Raw genomic sequence first — 15765 nt, 5'->3', positions numbered from 1 at the left:
TTGACAGTGTGAATGGAACTGGGTTGGGGCTGGCTTGAACTGTGAACCGTTCCACTGTCAGGTCACTCAGGAGCTAGGAAGCACACTCCTAATTTTAGGAAAGTAAAAGTCCAGCAGCGCCACTCCGTGATTTTCCCGTCACCGGAGTTACCGCAGAGTTCTACAGCACATTCACAAGGCACCCCGAGGGAGCCTCCTTTCTGTTTTAGAGGACGTCCTGCCCCGTCTGCCTGGGGCTGAAAGTTCTGTGTTGTTTTCCGGTACCTTCGGGGAGTGTCCACATGAACCCCTCTGATGGCGGTAGGCGCAGAGCTCCTGGCCTCTCAGCCATTTGTGGGAATGGAACCAACGAGGCACACGAACCAAGTACAGGTGGGTGTCCCACCACCCACCGCCCCAAAAGATCACAGACTCCATGACCAAGAGGAAGCGCGTAAGACAGGCACTATGTAACAGACAAAGGGTCCCTTCCTCCACGCTCTGTGTGCACAGTAGGCCCCCATCCACCTGGGCTCATAGGAGGAACACAGAACACGCGTGTTGGGCGAAGCGAGGAGAAAACCTCTTGGCTTACCAACGGAGCAGTCGGGACCCATCCAGTTGGGGTCGCAGCTGCACAGGCCCGTGTCAGGAAGGTACGTGCCATGCCCGCTGCACTGGTCTGGGCACTGCACCCTGGCCAGCTCACAGTTGAGACCACCCCAGCCAGGGCTGCAGAGGCACTCTCCGTTCACACAGACCCCATGGCTGGAGCAGGTAGGATCCAGGCAATCAACTGGAAGACACAAAGAGGAAGAGGGCTTTGGTCACTCGCCCGTCCTGGGTCACCAGACACAGGTCTACTTGCAAGTGAGTGGACCCACCAGGGTGACACATACATACAAACATACATACAAAAATACATACAAACATACATACATACATACAAACAAACATACTTGGTCTCTTGAAGAACACCTGCAAAGAGTAAAAGTCTTATTTGTCAAAACACTAAAGCTCAGACTTCAAAAGAGTACCAAAGAAAAGGTTACAGTTCTGTGGAAAGCCCCCATCCACGCGCCCCAATCCCCCATCCGTGTGCATGGTTGAAGCCCCCAGTGAGTCCCCGCTGACTATGGCGAGCCCAGGGATGTGAGCAGCCTTGTTCTCAGGCCGGGAGCATCGTCAAGTTGGTTATGACTGATGCAGTTGCTTTGTTTTGTGTCGTGTGAGTTTCTGTATATGAATTCCCGGGTAGGTAATTGCACAGAGACAGTAACTGGATTAATACCTACCTTCCCAAGGGTGTGGCAGGAGATGCTGGGGGGAGGTGGGGAGCTTACCACAATCAGTACAAGCAAGAAGAGAGTGCTCTGAAATTGACTGTGGTGTGGATGACACAGCTCGTCTCAGTAAGACTGAGCTACTGAATTGTATAGTGTGTGAACTATCTGCCAATAAAACGATGAAAACTTTTAAGAATAAGGGTTTCACCCAGAACGAAGAAATGCCAGATGCAGAGGTGTGCCATTCAACATATCCAACTCTGAGTGAGAAAGGCCAGGGATGTGTCCCCAAACCCATTGCTATGGACTTGACTCAGACACCCAGGGAACCAATAAGACAGAGTAGAGTTGCCCCGTCGGGTTTGCAAGGCTGTAAATCCTTATGAAGCAGACCGCCTCATCCATCTTCTGTGGAGTGGCTGGCGGGTCTGAACCGTTGACCTTTCATGTTAGTCACTGAGTGATTAACCACTGCCCTCCCAGAGTTCCTTTCTGCTAAGATTACTGTCTAGCAGACCTATGGGGCAGCTCTACTCTGGCACATGGGGCCACTATGGATGGCGCTTAGCTGCAGCCCCTTCTACTTTTTAGTACCTTGATTAAACCATATCTGAGCGTTAACACCAGAACACGAATACCCGTGAGGTCTCTACTTCTATCACCCAACTCAATTACCTCCCACAACCAGAGAGGGAAGTAGGGGCTCATTCGAACTGCACTAATCCTTGACTTCAGGAGGCAATAAAAGATGAAAAAGGAACTCATAAATGAGTCACTTTCTTAATTAAGTTTCATTTGAGGTTAAGTCTAAAATTAGTCCTCATTTTCAGAGCACACACCTACTGAAGGAGTTAGTAAGTGTGCAGGATAGAAGTGAATTGGCTGTGGATATGGTCCTGTCAATAATCACTCGTGGAGTTGGATGGGCTAGTCTCTGTGGTGACAGAAGCAACCTTCTACCAGAGAGTCCACTGGACAGGCAGTGGGTCACATTCCAGTCTTTGGTAGTCAGTGTGACCTTCTTAAAAACCACGGTGGCTACGTAGCAGGTGGGGAATTCGGAGATTCAAACCAGTTGCTCTGAGTCAATTTCTACTTGTGGTGACCGCACATGTGGTGAGTGGGCAGTGCTCCATTATGTTTTCAATGGCTGCCTTTTCAGGAAAAAGATCCCTAGAGTTTTTTCCTGAGGAGGCCTCTTGGGGAGTCTTAAACTTCCTCCTTTGGGTGATAACGTTGCACCACCCAAGGGCTCCCGACTTGAAGTTGATGACTCTGGAACCATCCAAAGCGAGGAGAAGAGAAAGCTGTAACGGGTCAGTTTTGGAAGACAGGAATCTTTCCATGAGGATGGGACCCAACACCCTGGACATCCTTCGATGGACAGAGGAAGACCAACTTCCTCAGGCATTCCTAGGAAATGACACTGTGGCTCTGGAGAAGAAGACTCTGCAAAGTGCCCAGTCTGAATGGCACTCAGGTAGAGAGAGCTTGGGTGTTTCCTGGTAGAGTCAAGCCACGTGGTGCTCTCATCACATTTGATGGCATCCCTGACCTCCCCTTCACAGTTCTGAAGTGAGGTTTGTTGACCTGAACGAAAGTATTTGTCTATTCCATCGCCTGGGGGACACCGTGGGCCAGAGACCACTTTATATGCTTTTCTTGAGTGGTTTTGATTGGGACCACACTGAGAGGTACTGCAGTTCTCGCGTGCATGGGCGTGCCATCTGTGGTTCAAACTCTGAGAGGTTTCGTTTCCACTGCTCTGTTAAATGCCAAGATTGAAACATGCCAATATCTGGACCTTTCCATTGTTTTCCAATAAAATGAGGCAGCCATCCTATAGACACAGCTTTGCGTGGTGTCTCTTCCTACATCCCTCATGGTGAGCGTCTTTTGGATGGATGGTCATGGTGTATTTGAAAATAAGACATTATTTAGATTATCCAAGCCACGACTAATCTTAGGGGACACAGGACCTGGTGGGTGTTTGTGTGTAATTTGGATTGATTATAAATCACCCTATTCCAAGAAGCTTCCAGAGACACCACTCCTTTCAGGCCAAACATAAGGATTTCCACTGCTGGGAGCTATTTCTCAGGATTTCATTTGGCTATTCTCAGAAAGGCATTATTTATAGAGATAAATTCAAAACCATATGAGCCATCAGAAAACAGAAGCTTCCAATGATTAAAAAATATATATCAGAAAAATGCTTTCAGGCAGGGGAATTTTTCAGGTGATTTATTATTACATAGGCTGTTTATGATGATGCTTCTTGTTCTGGTTACAATCACTTTGATGCTAAATTCATTGTCTTGGGGAGCACAACTCCTGCTGCTATAAATCCCTTCTGATATCTTCTCGTTTGTTCTGCTCAGTGTGGTGAAGCAAAACTGGACGTACAGGTGAACGGAGGGGTTCAAGCACACGGAAGTCAAATGTTCCCCAGGAGACGGTGCTGGGCTTCCGCTGTCTCAAGCCTCACAAGGTGAAGAGACCGGAGTAGCTGTTCAGCACACCAGTGTGAGGATGAAGGGCAGACAGACTGAGCCTTTGCTTTAAGCCATATTCCTTCACGGAACACACTTCCATATGAAGGAGTGACAACAAAGGGGAGTGGTGCTAATAGCTCCTGTCCTTTTTGGAGAGAGCGCTGTGCAAGTTCGGATCTGGGAAATTAGAAGGACATCCATTCGGAACCCACCATGTTCACACTCTTCTAAGGAAAGAAAATCCTGAAGTTCTAGCGGGCTCCCCTCCCCCTGTCCTATCTCCCACCACCATTGTGAATATAGCAAAATCAAAATATACACAAAAAGAGCTTGCGCTTCAAAAATGGCTCCCTATCTATAATTAGCCATTTAGCATGTTTGGCGAGTTGCCAATGGTGAGGAACTTTCATACATGTCTCGTCACTTCCCCCAACAAGATGTTATAATCAAAAAGAGACACATGCCCTAAGGCAAGCAGCCTTTTTCTTCCAGATAAACGAGCTCCCCCTGAGCCATTCTGAATTATAGTTTGGAGGCTGGAGGAAAACCCACTGAGATGCATCGCCCAGGATGAGAATACCATCAAAAGGACCGTTTATTGTATCCAGAAATATGATCTTCCTTCCCCTTCCTCTGGTCAGTGATGCCAGTAAACGTGCCCTGGGTGCCACATGATCACAGCAGTGGATGCAATAACTAAACCTGGCGTGCAAAAGGCGCGGTTTCACCATGAATGTTAAGTTTGGTTCCTCTTTCATAAGATGGTCTTGCGGATCCCGACTTAGAGACTTTAGCAGGCAGGAGGGATGATGGCATTTTATGAAGCTTTATAAATAGAAACAGTGTTATACTTACAAGGTGGACAGTGGCCTTTACTAGCTCAGTACCATGTGCCTCAAAACACAAGCCCCCTGGCAGCTGAAATCATTAGAACTCATTTAGAGTCGGGTCCTCTGTAGGTTTGACAAAAAGGGTTGTGAATTCAATTTCTACCCCTCAGGATAAAAAAGGAGGTCAAGGAATTTTACAAACAATATGCATGCGAAATCTCTGAAGGACCATAAACTACATTTATGAAGTTAAATGTCACTGAAAAATGACTAAGCCATGAAACGGACATGAAAACACGGCTGATTTAAATGACGACGTCATTTCCTCTGACATCACCTTCCCACTCCCCCAGACATCTTCGAACGAAACCTTGCAAACACGTCCCTTCATTTCCTTGTGCAAATCTGTTAATAGTACAGCAACGTTTATGTAGCAGTAACGTGGTGGCAACTGTTGACTTTGTTGCCAGGGCCCTTTCAGGTGAATCGTTTGAACATTATGACTATGGAGAATATCAGAAATAAAAAGGAAGGTAAATGGAAGAAAAACTGCTGATCCGGGCTTTATGATTCCACTTCCCATTTTGAAAACAACATGTGAATCTCCTCGGATCATTCTTTTTGGGAAGCAGAAATCAATAGGGGAGACTTCATCCTTTCAGAATGAGCCATGTGATGTGCTGGTTTGGTTGGACGGCTCATTCATCCTGAAGATTTGAATCAGACTGGTGGGGGTAACAACAGAGTGGAGGAATCACTTGATATTCCATTCAAACGGACACGCCACAATCCTCCCTGGAGGGAGAAGGCTGAAGACTGGCAATGTCATTGCTCTAGCACTTTCCTCTCCCTCAGAGATGTATGTGAAAGGTTGGTTTAACCTTTCTTGTCTTCCTATTGGCCTCTCTCATGTTTGCAGTGGAAGCAGCTGAAATCCAGTTATCTTTAAGAACTTTAACCTTTCAAGCAGGGCTATTAAATCAGTAGTTCCTCTGTCCAAACTCCTGCTTTGGTTTTATGATGCAGACACAGGGAGGCTACCTTTTATAATGGTAGGGGGCAAAATACATATAATTGAGCAAGTGAAGACCAGTATCCAGGGTCGCTCTTCTGGACCCCATTAAGGGAATTACCATTTATATATTGAAAAGTCTCAGGAGAATCATGTCATGGAAGCTGACTCTTTGTCATCATAGTTCTAAAAGCCACAACCAGTTGCCGTCGGGCCGATTCTAATGCAGTCACCCATGTGGACCAACGTGGAACTGTGCACCAGCAGGTTTCTGTGGATCCTTTTTAGACGCCGTAGACTGCCAGGCTTTTCTCCCTCTCCATTGTATTCAGAAATGTGGTACAATAACTTTGCATTGTGTCTTGAGGTGGACTTGAACCTCCAACCTTTCAACTAGTACCATGCAGGTTCAGAGACAGCATCAAACAAGGAAATGGAGCCCCTAATAAAATGTTTAAAAAAACAACAACCCCCCCCCCCCCGAGGAAATGGGAGATTTCACAAGAAAAGGATTTGTGTGTATGTTGAGGGGTAAGCCTCTGCCATTCCTTTGTGGTGTGGGTTCCAGTGATTGCTTATTTTGCATACAACCCTGTTGTTGTTGTTGTTAGGTGCCATCAAGTCGGTCGTCCAACTCATAGCGACCCTACGAACAACAGAAGGAAACACTGGCTGGTCCCGTGCATCCTTGCAAACGTTCCAATGCCTCAGCCCATTGTAGCCACTGTGTCATCCATGTCGTTTGGGAACTTCCTCTTTTTCGCTGACTCTTTGCTTTACCAAGCATGCTGTCCTTCTCCAGAGACTGCTCTCTCCTGACAACATGTCCAAAACATGGAAGAAGTCTTCTTGCCATCTTTGCCTCTAAGAAGCCCCTTGGTTGCAGTTCTTCCAAGACAGATTTGTTTGTTCTTTTAAAAAAATCATTTTATTAGGGGCTCATACAACTCTTATCACAATCCATACATACATCAATTGTGTAAAGCACATTTGTACATTCATTGCCTTCATCATTCTCAAAACATTTGCTCTCCACTTAAGCCCCTGGCACCAGGTCCTCATTTTTTCCCCTCCCTCTCGGCTCCCCCCTCCCTCATGAACCCTAGATCATTTATTAATTATTATTTTGTCATATCTTGCCCTGTCCGATGTCTCTCTTCACCCACTTTTCTGTTGTCCATTCCCCAGGGAAGAGGTCACATTTAGGTCCTTGTAATCAGTTCCCCCTCTCCAACCCACTCGCCCTCTACGCTCCCAGTATTGCCACTCACAGCACTGGTCCTGAAGGGATCATCCGCCCTGGATTCCCTGTGTTTCCAGTTCCTATCTGCACCAGTGTACATCCTCTGGTCTAGCCAGACTTGCAAGGAAAAATTTAGGAAATACAGGAAAGTTGTATTTTTTTATCGTTGCTACATCGCACCCTGACTGGCTCGTCTCTTCCTCGAAACCCATCTGCAAGGGGATCTCCAGTGGCCGACAAATGGGCTTTGGGTCTCCACTCTGCACTCCCCTCCTCATTCACTAGGGTAAGATTTTTTTGTTCTGATGATGCCTGATACCTGATCCTTCGTCACATTGTGAGCACAGGCTTGTGTGCTTCTTCCATGTGGGCTTTGTTGCTTCTGAGCTAGATGGCCACTTGTTTACCTTCAAGCCTTTAAGACTCCAGATGCTATATCTTTTGATAGCCGGGCACCATCAGCTTTCTTCACCACATTTGCTTATGTACCCATTTGTCTTCAGTGATCGTATCATGGAGGTGAGTACACAATGATATGATTTTGTTCTTTGATGCCTGATAACTGAAGCCTTCGGCACCTCGTGATCGCACAGGCTAGTGTACTTCTTCCATGTGGGCTTTGTTGCTTCTGATCTAGATAGCCGCTTGTTTATCTTCAAACTTTTAAGACCCCAGACACTATATCTTTTGACAGCCGGGCACCATCAGCTTTCTTTGCCACTGTGGTAATTTCAATATTCTTGCCAGTACCACAATTCAAACATATCATTTTTTTCTTTGGTTTCCTTATTTGATGTTCAACTTTCACATGCATATGAGGTAATGGAAAATACCCTGGCCTGAGTCTGGCGAACCTTAGTCTTCACAGTACCCTCTGCTTTTGCACGCTCTAGAGCTCCTGTGCAGCTGATTTCCCCAATGCGATGCATCTCTTCATCTCTTGACTGCTGCTTCCGTGACTATAGACTGTGGATCCAAGCAAGACAAAATCCTTGACAGCTTCCATCTGTTCTCCATGTATCCAGTTGTGAAGATTTCCCTTTTCTTTACACTGAGTCATAATCCACACTGAAGGCTGCAATCCCTGATCTTCATCAGCAACTGCTTCTTGTCCTCCTCACTTTCAGCAAGCAGGATTGGGTCATCTGCATATTGCTGGTTGCTAATAAGCCTCCAATCCTGATGCCACATCCCCACCCCTGTGCTCCAACCCTTCAGCAAAAGATAGTTAATCATTCTGGACAAGATTGTCACAAAGACTAAATGAGATAGCAATTTTGAACTCTTTTGCGTATGATAAATTAACTTATATGAAAGGGCTTCAAAAAGTTTGTTGGAAAATGCCATTACATGTTTAATTCCATTTGTCTACAGACCTCTCTAAGCCTTGCTTAATTTATTTATTAGGAGGGCATCCTTTGGGGGCACAAACAGTCTGCTTCTGAGAGGGCGCAGCCTTGAAAACCCAACAGAACAACTCCACTCTGTGCGCATGGAGTTGCCATGAGCCGCAATGCCAAGTCTGATCTCTGCCTGGATTTCATCAGGTCGGACTCTGTCAATTCCATTCCTGACATTGGTTACTCATGTGTGCATGAGGTCACGTATGTGTGAGCTTCCTGCATGTGCAGGTGTTTGTAGCTGTCCACATGGTGACCATAAGCACCACGGCAGGTAATGGGTTGTATCTCAGACCACTGTGATGCTCTGTAGTGAGCTCCTGAGTGCTCCCTGCCTATGGGCCACATCCCCATGCTCTTCTATCTGAATGTGTGGCTGTAAGCACCCAGGAGAGTTGGCTCTGCATGGGGTCTCTAAATTATGGGGATGCCCATGGTCTTTCCAGTCTGACTGCTCTCTACTGAGATTAATTTTTAAATATTTGTTTTACTGTTAATTGGGTGAAGGTAACAGTGCGGATCATCATTTTAACACTCATCCATTTGTACACATTTTGTTTTATCTTGTTCAGTGCCATCTCCTCAGTGTAACATCAATGAGCCCACCTCCTCCCCTCTCTCTCCATTTCCATCCCTCCTTCTTTCTGAACTGTATGAACTCTGTCCTTGGGTACATGCCGCCCTTTGGATCTCAAAGTGTTCACAAGACCAGTGTGCCCCCTCCCCCTAGCCCCGTGCTATTGTTCCCGTATGGCCTCGTCTCATGTTTGATGGAGCCATAGGGGTGATTTCAGTTCTAGATCTAAAGGGTGACTAAGGGTCATAGTGGGGGTGGTGACACCAGTCTATGAAGATTCATTTTCCCTAAAATATGTACCTAGGCAAGGAGTCCTGGTGGTGTAATAGTTACACATTGGGCTATATGAACCGCAAAGTCAGCAGTTCACAACCACTAGCCATTCCGAGGGAGAAAGATGAGGCTTTCTATTCCTGTTAAGAGTCTCGGAAACCCATAGGGGCTGTGTTAGTCTGTCCTATAGAGTTGCTTTGAGTCAGAATGCAGTTCATGGCCATGGATTTGGTTTGATGGCCATGGATTTGGTTTGGTTTGAGGTCATTTACTGTGGTCTTCAGTTCAATGACCAGGAAGAATAGAAAGCAGTTAGAGGTCAGTTGGGACTTCTTGTTTCCATGAGTCAGAATGAACTTGAGGCAGTGAGATTTTTTTTCTAGATAGCTTTGAACTAGATAATTTCTAGTTCAGAGGACTTTAGCTAAGGCAGAAGAAAAGGATGAGGAAAATCTGGAAAGGCGAAGGGAGGAAGGTGGAAAAGAAAGGGAAGGAGGAGAGAAGACTGCAAGGCAAAGAAAGCAACTTACAGACAAAAATCAAGACGAAAGGAACGTGTTTCCATCAAGGATGGTGGAAGCAAACGTCCCTTCCCAAAGAACCTCCACAGGCCTTCTCTGCTCTACAAGCTAAGAAGCCATCAAAGCCAAGAGGCTGGAAGTTGGCCAAGCATAGAGGCTTCCTGTGCAAAACAGGAGCCCGAGACAGGGCTCGCAGGTGCAGGTCAGTCCTGCAAATAATGCCTCCTACGGAGGTTAAAGTGCTTGGCTGTTCCACACAAGGTTGGCAGTTCTAATCCCAGCAGCTCCAAGGGAGAAAGAAGCAGCAGTCTGCTTCTGGAAAGATGATAACCCGGGAAACCCAACGGAGCTGATCTACCTGCCTCTGGGGCCTCTCTGGGTTGGCATCATCTCCACAGGACCCACCTTGGCGCTGAGTTTTGCCTCCCCCTTGCCCAGCTCTCTCTGAGGCGCTTACCTTCCTCACAGTGCTCGCCTTTGTAGCCAGCGGAGCAGACACAGTTCCCGTCGATGCAGGAGCCGTGGCCCCCGCAGGAGGGGTCGATGCACTGATGCAGGGGCACGTCGCACTCCGCGCCTTTCCAGCCACTGTAGCACTGGCACGTTCCTTTCGAGTACTGTCCGTTCCCGCTGCACAGAACCGGGCAGGCGGCTGCAAAGACCAAAGAGAGAGCACCGGGTCACCAGGGGCCAGCGTCCGAGGGGCTGCATCAGGCTGACGAGCAGAGCCAGCCCAGTGATTTCGTTTTGTCTGCAGCACTAGCTGAGGACTTTGGCTATGGAGGCACAGAACCGCTTCAAATATACAAGAGCACCAATGACCACAGTAGCCCTGGTGGCAGAGCAGGCGAAGCACTGGACTGCTGATGGCAGGGTCAGCAGTTCTAACCCACGGGAGAAAGTTGAGGCGGTCTCTTCTTGTAAAGATTCACCATCTTGTAAAGCTGACAGACAGTTCTACTCTGTACTATAGGGTTGCTGGGAGTTAGAATTAGCGTGGAGACAGTGGATAAGGTAACAGTACTAGCAGCAGCCTACACAGTACTATTAATTATGTGCCTGCTATAGGTGCCCCTGGACAGTGAAGACAGTTAACTTGCTTGGCTGCTAACCGAAAGGTTGGAATTTACCCAGAAGTATCTCAGAAGAAAGGCCTGGAAATCAACTTTGAAAAAACCCAGCTATGGAAGACCCCCGAGTTCAGTTATGACACAGCTGGGGTTTCCAAGTGCGGTGGAGAAGGCTTTATGATTCTGTCATCACATCCACCCTATGAGGCAGGTGGAGAATCAGGGGAGGCCAGGCCTTGGAGAAAGAGCTCAAGCTGGGTAAAGTGGAGGGGCAGAGAAACAGAGTCTGTTCAGGAGAGGGACTGACACCGTGGCTGCACTGTGGGCTCACACATGACAGTGACTTTGAGGTTGGTGCAGGACCAGGTAGTGTGTCGTGTTTGTTGTACAGAGGAACGGACGAGTCTTACACTGGGAAGTGACTTGCCCTGAGTCCAAAGCTCACCAGTTGGGGAGCTTGATTGACTATCAATCAAGTTGTCCTGAGTCTAAGGTGGGCCCTGAACTAGCCGACGGGGACTATTCTAACCAGTGTTGCTGGCAGGGGGTGAGGTCCACTTAACTGATTATGTCACGCCCCAGGGTTAGCGGAGTCCTTGTAAAGTTTATAATGATTACACAGGAAGGGAGCGTCTAGGCTGAAGGTGTGAACTCTGCAGCAGGTCTCATCCCAGCTGGGACTTTCTGATGTGCGTGGATGGGAAAAGGCTGAGAATCCGAGGGGCTGTTGGGCATGAAATTCCCTTTAGTTTGCACTGGTTTGACTCCAATCATCAAGAGCCCAATCTGTGTACCCAAGATCCGACCTGGTGGCTGTGCCGCTACGCACCAGACTGAGAAACCGCGCCTCTCTCAAGGTGGAGAAGACTTGGTTTCACTGTATTCTTAGACTCATGCTCAACTCTGGGGCGGCATGGCACATGTGTGCACTGAACTGCGCTTCTCCCTTCCTGCATGTCTACCAACACCTTTAACCAATCGCAGATCTCATACCCCTGAGCCTCAAAGCTTTCAGCACCATGCTGACACCTCCAAACAGATAAGGATGGTATTCAAGAGGAAGCTTGTCATATCTGATCTAGATAAAATTAGCCGTGCCACTGCTGGGGAGAGATTAGTATCAGTCTTGTTCTTCTACCTCTCCCCACCCTACACATTGAAATAGGAAAACTTTTAGTGAGAAGTTGGACCATACAACGTGCAGCTGGACGAGCTTCCAAAACCTGATTCAGAAATCAGGGTTATACCTTAGATGGGCTGTTACAAGTGTTAGAGAAAGTTAAATAATCAAATGACAGCTACTGGGTTTCAGTGGCACACACAAATGGTGGTAGAGGAGTACTGTTAGCTGCTATCAAGTTGACCTCCAACTCATAATGACTCTATACATAATGAGAAGGAATATTACCTGGTCCTGTATAATCTCTAGGATTGGCTGGGACATGGATTGTTAAATTCCATAGGGTTTCCATTAGTTTATTTTCACAAGTCAATAGCCAGGCCTTCCTTCCTAGTCTGCCTTAGCCTGTCTAGCATCATAGCAACATGACATTCTCTACAGTTGGGCGATGGCTGTATGTATCTGAGGTGCACTGGCTGGGAATCTAATTTGGACCTTCTAGATGGGAGATGAGAATCCTACTATTGAACCATCATGGAAGGGGGTATGAAGTAAGTAACATCATTAATTGATAAGATAGAGTAAGCATTATTTTTCCTATTCATATGGTAAGTAAGAATGGATTTTATTTCAAACTAGGTATCTGAGAAATCAAATTTAAAATATGACCTACTTAAATTACTTAGGAAAAAGGGAATGAAGGTAGTTAGGTCAGAAAGTTCTCCACACATCAAGTGCAGCCTTCTTCCCAGGAATGTGGTCAAACATGCAAGAGGCTGTTATGCTTGCTTGCTAGAGAACAGGGCACTCACCAGGGCAGACTGATGTCACAGAAAAGACAGAAGGGAAGCTAACGAGAAGGTGGAGGCTCTCGAGTAACCTACTTGCTACTGGAGCAAAGTGCGTGCAGACAAATACCAGGTGAGCTCTGCTAGGAGTGAAACACCTTTTCTTGGGGGAGACTGATCCATCTTTAGACTTACTCGACCCAGAGCCTCACCTATAGATGACTGGGCCAGACCATCAGACCAGAGGCTGGATGAAATTTAGGGACCTCTTGAACTAATAATCCATCTTATATTTCAGCATATCTGAATTACTATTATTTTTAATGTCAGGTTATAGGGAAACAAGGGCAACTGTGAATGAGATGAATTGATACAACAGTTCTTACCAATGGACTTGAACATGCCAACGACCATGACTATGACTCAGGACTAGGCGGTGCTACCGTCTATTAAGCAGACACGTCTCCATGAGGTGAGCAGACTAGAGGCAACTAACAATCACAGCGTAGGAAAAATGAGTCTGTTTCTACCCCTACTGAAAATGGAGTACAGTGGGCAGAGAAAGGGGTTTAGGGTTAGTAAGACCTGGGTTAAAATCCTGGCCCTTACCTTATTGACTTCTCTGGTGCTGTTTTCTCTTAAAAATATGGGGTAATTATAATCGATTCTCAAAAAATCTGGATGATGCAAGCAGCATGACACAGTGGGAGGAATGCACAGTCATTGTTCCCAAAAGAATCGATCCATGTTCATTCGTTCCAGCAGGCAGCATATGGATAAGAACCAACGGCATCGAAGGAACGAGTTCAAATTGCACGGAAGGCACTGGCAAAAAAACAGAACTCAAAACCAAACTCACTGCCAGTGAGTCATCTCTGACTCGTGGCGAGCCTATAGGACAAGGAAGTGTTGTCCCTGTTGGTTTCTGAGACTGCTACTCTTTATGGGAGGAGAAAGCCTCATTTTTCCCCTGAAGAGTGGCTGGTGGTTTCAAACTGCTAACCCCAAGGCTAGTAGCCCAATGCATAACCTGCTATACCAATGAGGCTCCAGGAATTGAGAGCATATTATTTGGGATGTTTCAACAAACAGATGCAATATTGGCAGTACTCACAAGTCCTGGCAAACTGACTGGAAGAGATCCATAACTGGGCCTGTTCCAGAGAACAGTGAAACAACACAGGGGGAGACTTATATAACAATATCATTAGTATCACATGCAAGTAAACTTTTGCTGGAGACAATTGAAAAAATGGTTACAGCAGTACATCGACAGAAAACTATCAGAAATTCAAGCCACATTCGGAAGAGGACATGGAACAAGGGATATCAGATGTCAGATGGATTTTGGCTAAGAGTATCAGAAAGATATGTACCCCTGTTTTATTGACTATGAAAAGTTACTCAACCGTGTTAATAACAACTTATGAATAACAGTAAAGAATGGGAATTCGGAAAAAATCTGTACTCACGTGGAGTCATTAAAACAGAACAAGGGGATAAAAATTAGGATGGTAGGGTGTTGGGGTTCTATCTTTTCACCACAATGACTCAGTCTGTATGCTGACTAAGTCATCTGTGAAGCTGGACTGTGTTAGGGACAACACAGCGTCAGAATTGGGGGAAGACACTAACAAGCTATGTAGATCTGTAGATGATACAACCTTGCTCACTGAAAACAAAGAGGACTTGAGGCCATTATTGATGAAGATCAGAGATTACAGTTTATGGATTACAGTTAAATAAACACAAAAGAAAATCTTCTTAATTGGACCAATGAGCAACATGGTGATCAAACAGAAAAGATTGAAGTTGTCGAGAATTTTTTTTCTTGCTTGAATCCAAAATTACTGTTCATGGAAGCAGCAGAAAAGAGATCAACTACACACTGCTTTGGGAAAATCTATTCAAAAGGATAAACTTTGAAAATGAAACTGTCCCTGACCCACCTGAGCCAGGGTGTGCTCAATGGCCTCACATGCGTCTGAAAGCAGGGCAACGAATAGGAGAGACCGGGGAAGACCTGATACCCTAAAATGCTTAAATGGTGGTGTTTGTGAAAAATAATAAAGTCTAACAGGATTGCTTCATGAACAAATAAATCTGTTTTAGAAGTAGTACAGCCAGAGTGCTTCATGGGAAAGAGGGCTGGGAGACCTCCTCTCCTGTGCTTTGAACATGTTGTCTGGAGGGACCAGTCCATGGAGAAAGACACATGCTGAGTAAAGTAGTCTGTTAGCAAAAGAGGACGGCCCTTACTGGGGCAGCGCAGCACAGTGATGACAACCATGGGCTCACACATAGGAGCAATTGTGAGGGTGGAGCAGGACTAGGGAGAATTTCATTCTGTTGTCCATGGGGGTCACAGAAGCTGGACCAACACAACTGCGCCTTAGTCAACAGATATATCACAAGTGGATCCCTTTGAGAAACAGAAATCTCTTCTTTCATTGTGTGAGAGACTAGAAATCTGAATTCAAGGTGCCAGCTCTAGAGCAAGGTTGTCTCTCTCTGTTGACCTTGGAGGAAAGTCCCTGTCTCTTTTCAGCATCTATGGACCCATGTTCCTTGGAGAGGTCCATGTGTTTTGGCATCAATCTTCCACGGGCCGAGGGGATTCTCAGTACTGGGACGGGACTCTGGGTCCAAAGGTCAAACTCTACTCCCAGCTGTTCTTTCTTGGTGGTTCTGAGATGCCTGCCTCTGCTTCCTTCTCTCTTCGATGAGGGATGCAGCCCGAGTAAGGGTGTTATATCCCATCCTAATCTGTTTATAATGGACTGGATGATCACATCTGATCTCATTATGGGGGTGATTACATCATCCTGTAACTGCCAAACTGCATCGCCAACTGCCAAACCACTTAGAATCAAGACCCGGCCAAGCTGACCCATATTTTTAGGGGACACTATTCAAGGCTTGATAGAACCCTCACAACAGCAACAACTTAGAGTTGGTGGGAGAATGAAATGAGAATACTTTAAAAAACAAACAAATTCAAAGCAGTCGCTGATACCTGCAAGGTAAGTAGCAGGTGGTCCCTCTTGAAATGTTAAGCTAAGTATTCAATATGACTTCAAGGGTTAATGGATTAAAGATTCAGTATGTCCGAATACACACAATCCATGCACACATACCCCTAAGTGGGCCACAGCCATCACCACTACAAAA

The 15765-nt window shown here is 46.3% G+C and overlaps 1 protein-coding gene across 1 annotated transcript in view; it reads right to left on the bottom strand.

Annotated features, from left to right (window-relative positions):
* TENM2 (teneurin transmembrane protein 2) overlaps positions 1 to 15765 on the bottom strand; it is a 504145-nt gene that overhangs the window by 166066 nt on the left and 322314 nt on the right. Inside the window, exons 9-10 of the mRNA XM_075542722.1 lie at positions 10074 to 10268; positions 575 to 775 (exon numbers count right to left, since the gene is read on the bottom strand). Coding sequence (XP_075398837.1) covers positions 575 to 775; positions 10074 to 10268 — 396 coding nt within the window. The remainder of the gene's footprint in view (positions 1 to 574; positions 776 to 10073; positions 10269 to 15765) is intronic.

The sequence above is a fragment of the Tenrec ecaudatus genome, chromosome 2 (assembly GCF_050624435.1).
Source record: "Tenrec ecaudatus isolate mTenEca1 chromosome 2, mTenEca1.hap1, whole genome shotgun sequence".
NCBI lineage: Eukaryota > Metazoa > Chordata > Mammalia > Afrosoricida > Tenrecidae > Tenrec > Tenrec ecaudatus.
The sequence above is the reverse complement of the archived record's forward strand: the minus strand, read 5'-3'. Positions and strand labels throughout refer to the sequence as shown.